The sequence below is a fragment of the Paralichthys olivaceus genome, chromosome 23 (assembly GCF_024713975.1).
Source record: "Paralichthys olivaceus isolate ysfri-2021 chromosome 23, ASM2471397v2, whole genome shotgun sequence".
Lineage (NCBI taxonomy): Eukaryota > Metazoa > Chordata > Actinopteri > Pleuronectiformes > Paralichthyidae > Paralichthys > Paralichthys olivaceus.
In genome coordinates, this window is record NC_091115.1 from 4,738,240 (window position 1) to 4,744,251 (window position 6,012).

The 6,012-nt window shown below is 42.0% G+C and overlaps 1 protein-coding gene across 3 annotated transcripts; it reads left to right on the top strand.

Annotated features, from left to right (window-relative positions):
* The first annotated feature begins 1,121 nt into the window (after positions 1-1,121).
* Positions 1,122-5,336, top strand: LOC109632738 (bcl-2-like protein 13). Of its 3 annotated transcripts, XM_069520419.1 has the most exons (3): positions 1,450-1,587; positions 3,944-4,075; positions 4,189-5,336. In XM_069520419.1, exon 3 carries the CDS (start codon positions 4,360-4,362, stop codon positions 5,077-5,079), a length of 720 nt encoding a protein of 239 aa, XP_069376520.1. In that variant the 5' UTR covers positions 1,450-1,587; positions 3,944-4,075; positions 4,189-4,359; the 3' UTR covers positions 5,080-5,336. The 3 variants fall into 3 exon arrangements, with proteins under 3 accessions (XP_069376521.1, XP_069376519.1, XP_069376520.1); XM_069520420.1 differs by lacking the exons at positions 1,450-1,587; positions 3,944-4,075 and adding an exon at positions 1,122-1,239; XM_069520418.1 differs by lacking the exon at positions 3,944-4,075 and having other exon boundaries at positions 1,400-1,587.
* The last annotated feature ends 676 nt before the right edge of the window (positions 5,337-6,012 follow it).

Below are 6,012 nucleotides of genomic sequence, written 5' to 3' on the forward strand. Positions count from 1 at the left end.
GAAGAAGAAAATAGTGTTTATTCATTTTATTGATTTGGTTGTTTAGTTATTTAATTTGACATTTCTATTGAACGTGTACCGACTATTTGATTATAGTAAATTAAACTACGTTTTAACAATAATATGTAATATTCACAACGTGCCGTATATATATATATTTTTAGAAAAGATTCAAAAGCTTAATTACAAAAGCTTCACATGATCTTGTTCCATTTTAATTGAGGTTGCATTATTGTTTTTTTTTCCATGTAAAAATATTTTAAATGATTAGATATAATAATAATGAGAATATATGATAGGTATGTTCTTTAATTTACTTGAGATGGTATTATATTATTATTATTATTATTATTATTATTCATTGTTTCCTGTTGTGTAGCACTTTGTACTTTGTGTTGAATAGTGCTCCATATATCACGATTTTATTATTATTTTGTTTTGCATGTGATTTTTTTTTATGGTTAATGGCATGAATCGTGAGTCCAATGTCATATGTTTTATTTTATATCATTTCTATTATATCATACAATATATTGTTGTATTTATACATTAAAGGGTTTTATAATGACTGCATTTTATACAGTGAATTGAAAAAGGTAGCTAGAGACAAAGGTAGCTAGAGACAATTTTATTTTTTACAAACGAGTAAATAAGTCAGTAAGTTCATTATGTGGTCTCTCACCTTCCATAGAGTAAAGTCAAAACGAGTTTCACACAAGTAGAAAGGTTAAAAATTAACAATAAAATAACCTAAAAACTAAAACATGAGGCCACGTTAGGAAAACTAGACAGAGGCCAATTTGAGTAAATTACTTCAAATGACCTGGTCAGAAGACTGAAGTGACCTGTTGGTGATAAAAGCAGGTCAGAGATGTGCACAGGTGCCCGACATTGATGCAGAGCTCTCTATGTTTGGATATAAATCCTGAGCTGTCAGCTTTGTAAGATGGGTAAACTAACAATGTATATGTTAGCATATAGTGTTAGTAAACCACATGGAGCCTCCTGGCAGAGTTCCCTGTCTCGTCGTGCCTCTTGCCAGCAGAGGGAACTAGAAGGTGGAAAGTTCAGCTTTAGAAATAGCCCCTCTCCCCGTCTGACATGCATTTTCCACTGAGTGTCACTGGCACACACTGTTCAACCTGCTGTTTGAGCAGTAAACACTGAACTCAGAGCACAGACCTGAACGAGACGCTCACCCACGGACCCCTCTCCACCCCTCAGACAACGAACACACAGGTCAAACTCTGAAAAACTTTGTTTGACTTGTTCTGTCATTTCTTTCACTATTTACTTCCATTAGTCATGATTATTCTCACTGAGGACAGACAGCAAAGTCACCACTGCGTCCTCTGCAGCCAACTGTTATGTCATGGATTTAAATGGGGAGGGGGGGGGGGAGAGAGAGAGAGAGAGAAAGAGAGAGCGAGAGAGAGACAGCTTGTCCATCCTGTCATTCCTGTGCCAGCTCCAGCGTGCATGTCTGCCTTTCTGTTATTCCGTGGCTTCGTGTCTGGATCTCACTTTGATTTCTAGCCTCTGCTCGTCATCTAAAGACTCACACAGCACAGCACCAGGAGGACACAGGTACACCGGGACGTTACTATTCCTGTTTTGTTCACATTGCAGAAAGTTTTAAAGCTTGAAATCACAGGAAAGTCTGAAAAGTGAGGCAGATTGCACTTTGCTGCAGGAATCAAGACTGTGATTTGATTCTCGAGGCCTTTGTGTGCCTGAGTGTAATGTAAACATGTCAGGGTTAGAGGGGTCGTTTTGGGTCACCGGTGTGGTGAAGGGTAAAGATCTCACTTTGCACCACAGAGACACAGACGCGAGGAGCTGGTTTGTCTTCGTCTTCCACGTTGACATTCAAAGGTGACCTCTTGTAAATCGAGGAATCTGACATCATATTGTCCTCATCACACAGCAGCACAGGAAGCGTGGGCTGAATCACACTGATCATTCAGTTCACTATGAGTCTGTTATCTCTGGGATGGAATCAATGGCAATCCAATTACTCAAGTAGGCCAGTACGTACAGGAGGATCACAGACAAGGAAAGGTTGATTGGTTTGTGTGCAGACAGGGACGCAGACTGTGTGTGTGTGTGTGTGTGTGTTTGTGTGTGTGTGTGTGTGTGTGTGTGTGTGTGTGTGTGTGTGTGTGTGTGTGTCTGTGTGTGAAAGCTTTTAAATGTTTGTGCGGACAGCTTTGCCTAAGAGTGGCACTGAAATCTGCCATATTGTCTGTGTAGAAGGATGACATGGCAGCTAATGGGTCATTAAGTCAGTGATGTCTGGGAGACTCAGGGAGGAGCGATGTCAAGGCCTTTAGTAAGGGAGGGGGGGGGGGGGGGGGGGGGGTATATATTTACATTCATAATAAATCATAAATTTAAAAAAAAAAAAAAAGAAAACTATTTATATTTAAAATAATCCCTCATTAATCCCACAATTGGGAAACAAAGGGGATAGTACGAATAAGAAACCTTCTGTAACAGTAATAAATAAGTGAGCATGCAATATAAACACAAGGAAATATGAAGAATATTAATTATATATATATATATATGAATGTAAACAGTTTGGCACAAACTACTGAAAATGAGGAAATGTTGATTCAAAGACTAATTCAAAGATTATTCAGATTTGTAGTGATTGTGTCGAGCTGCTGTCGTCTGTGTTGAACTAAAAGTACCAAACTGTTGCACAACTGTCAGGAAGAGAGATTACTTTCCCCTGTGAGGCAACTCATCAGAAACACACGAGAGCATGTTTTCAAAGTGATAATGAAAAGGAATGAAACCTAGAAACTTTTATTTCCCCAAATTTTTACAGTTTGAACATTTACTTTTTATATCATAGGAACCCTTGTGACATGTTATTGTTCAGAAACTACAGGGGTAAAAAACAAAAACTTCTAATATGTGAGCTTCCACCCACTGGTCCAGATGTTCCAGTCAGATGTAAATGTAAATTTATTCTGTTTTTATGGAGCGATTCAGTCAAAAACCTTTTTTTTTTGCAGGTTACATCCATCGAATTTCTTTCAGATGTGAAAACATATGTCACCAGTTCTTTCAAGCTCATTACTGACATTTTATCTCTTTATTCTTCTAGGACAATGGTACAAACTGAAACAGGAAACAACTGTTTGTTTGGCTTACATTAAACAGCATTAGCTCTTACTGTGTATGATGGACTTACAACTTAGGTTGAGTGTAAATGTAATGGATACTCCAGCCCCTGTTAAAGGATTTGTTCTTGTTAGGCGACATGATGTGGAACCAGAGAAGACACAAACAGACCATATGTTGTGAGTGTGATACAAGATTAGTGAGAGACGAGCAAGTGTTGAGAAAATCTATTCTGGGGCCCAACGGGGGTGGGGGTTGAATTCTTTCTGCAATCAAAGCTGAAACGTGGGAGAAGAAAGCGAAGAGGGTCAGCTTAAGTATATTCAAACTGAATTCCTGCAAAAAAAACATTTATACAGTCATATTCTTTGTGTTTATTTAGAAATTGGGATTTCTTTATCGTTGAAATTAAGTGACAAAATCAAAGTTTGGGTCAGAACCAGAGGAAGACAGACGGAATTTTGATGTCTCAGACATAATGAATGATAATTCTCTTCCATTTAATGTCGGTGGATTCTCACGCATGTGAAATCACTGAAATAGCTTCCACTCGTGGGCGACAGATGGAGATACATATAGTGGCTAAACATAGTAAGATATGCAGGTCGAAGATATAGATAGTCACAGCCACTGTACTGCAGAGCGGCCCCCGAGCAACTTTTTCCACTGATGTCACAGTGACACTGACACAATTGTGCTTAATTGATAAGAATGGTTTAAAAAGCAGTTTAACTTAGAAATGTTAACTTATCCAGAGTCCAAACACAGGGAATTTGGTTGAGCTCATTTTAACAGATTTTTATTGCAGGTAATTTGCAAAGCATCACGTGTGAAAGGTGCCTCGGACCAACAGACCAAAATTTAGTCTGACCAAAAGAGCCTTTTCCAGCTACTAAGCCCCACCCACAAGCTGACAGGATTGGTGACATCACAAACCCTGGTGCTCTGAATCCATTATTTTCAATCTGGCATTAATTGCTCAGCCATGGTGTTGAGTGTTTATTTCACTCAAAATGTTTAAAACTTCAAAACGGATCTGTTTTCTCTCTGCAGTGTTCAGCTGTCATTCTGGAGGGAAAGGCCCCAGTCGAGTTGAGCAGGGGGGATGGAGGAGGTGGGGAGGCCAGCTCCTTGAGCCCCAGCCCCGCTGCTCTGCCTCCGACCCACGCAGAGAGCGTTGGGCCCTGGCAGAGCGAGAGCCTGCTGGCAGAGTCCTGGTCAACGATGGGCGACATGGACGCCGAGGACGCCAAGAGCCTCGACAGCAACGACGGGGCGGCTCTGGCTGGAGAGGAGAACCACTCCTTCAACTCCGACATGGTTCACCTGGAGCGAGAGGAGGTGGAGATGCTGGAGGAGGCGGTGGAGGAGAGGGCAAGGAGATCAGAGGAAGAGGAGGAGGACGATGAGGAGCTGCAGACGAGTGTGTTGAGTGTGTTAGGTGGGGAGAGGGAGCTGGTGGAGCTCAGGGAGGAGGAGCAGGACCTCCAGGCTCCGGAAACTGAGGAGCTCCTGGTGTCAGCAGAAGAGCCTGAGGTGGAGAAGGAGCCCGCAGAGTTCAGGCAGGTGGTTCCCCCGATGGCTCTGCCTCCTCTGCCTATCGTCAGGTTCGATCCCCCCTCTGCGACCTCCACCCCGGTCCCTTCAACCACAATCTCTGAAGCTGAGGAACTCCTTTCTCTTCAGGGGCTCCACCCTCCGGCCATCCTCGCGCCACTGGCAGCAGAACCTCCGGCAGAAAATCTAGAGCAACTCAAATTCTCACAGATCCCTCTTTCAGCAGAGGAGGAACATTCAAGTAAAGAAGCAGCGTCAGAAAAGCCACAGGCCACTGCTCCCGAGACCAAACCTCTGAGCTCCACGGAGCTGCTGTGTGGAGGAGCCGCTTTAGTAGCTGTCGTTGGCGTCGTGGCGTACGGAGCTGTGGCCTACTGCCGAAAATGAAACCTGTCACCCTTTCACTGCAGGCTCTGTTTTTAAATCTACTCCCGATCAATTACTCACTCTCTGAATTCTGGATTTCACCCGTTGTATTGTCATTATTAGTCACATTCGATTTGTCGGGTTCATTTTGTGCTACCTCAGCTCACATCAGAGCTCATGGCCTTTGTTTTTGTTTTGTTTTCTCAGAGGAAATTAAACCTGTAAAATGTAAAAAACCATGTGCAAGCTGCAATTTTAAAGAATCCTGAAACTTGAAACCTTTGTTTGATGGTTCTTTGTGTGATTGTGTCGCTCGTCACGTCACCGGAAATCAACACGAGGGAAGAAATTAGCAGAAAATTCTTCTTCTGCAAAACACGTCCAGTTACTCTGGGTTTTTCCAAACAGCTGACAGGATATTGGTTGATTTAAATTGGACTATAAATGTATTTTAACTCTCCTCGTTCACTCCTCCACCAACGCTGAACAATCACACTGTGTAGTTCTTATAGTGGAAATACAAAAGAAAAAAATAAATAAATGAACAAATGGTTTGTCCTTTTTCAAACTGATCATCACGACTCTCCTCTCAAACACCTCAGATTATAAATCAGTGTTGCCACAGAACAACGCAGCATTCAGCTGTGCCATGGTTCAATCCTACAAGCAGTCGATCTGTTTGAACAGCTTCTCAGATGATATTCTAGTGTTTGATCAGAAGCTTAAACCTCTGTTGTTGGTTTAACACGAAGCTGTTTCTCCAATCCTGCAGGTTGGGAAGCACTGAGCTAGAAACCACTTCCTGCTCAAGAGACCTTTAAAGGTCCAGTGTGTAGAATTTAGTGATGTCTAGTTTTGAAATTGCAGCTGAACACCCCTCAACTCAAAAGGTGTTTAGTCTGTTCAGTCTGGACTAATGTAAAAAACATGGCGGCCTCCGTAGAGAGGGTCCCT

Bases quoted from the DNA above. Each gene is read 5' to 3' on its own strand.
- LOC109632738 (XM_069520420.1), top strand. From the start codon at position 4,360: ATGGGCGACATGGACGCCGAGGACGCCAAGAGCCTCGACAGCAACGAC.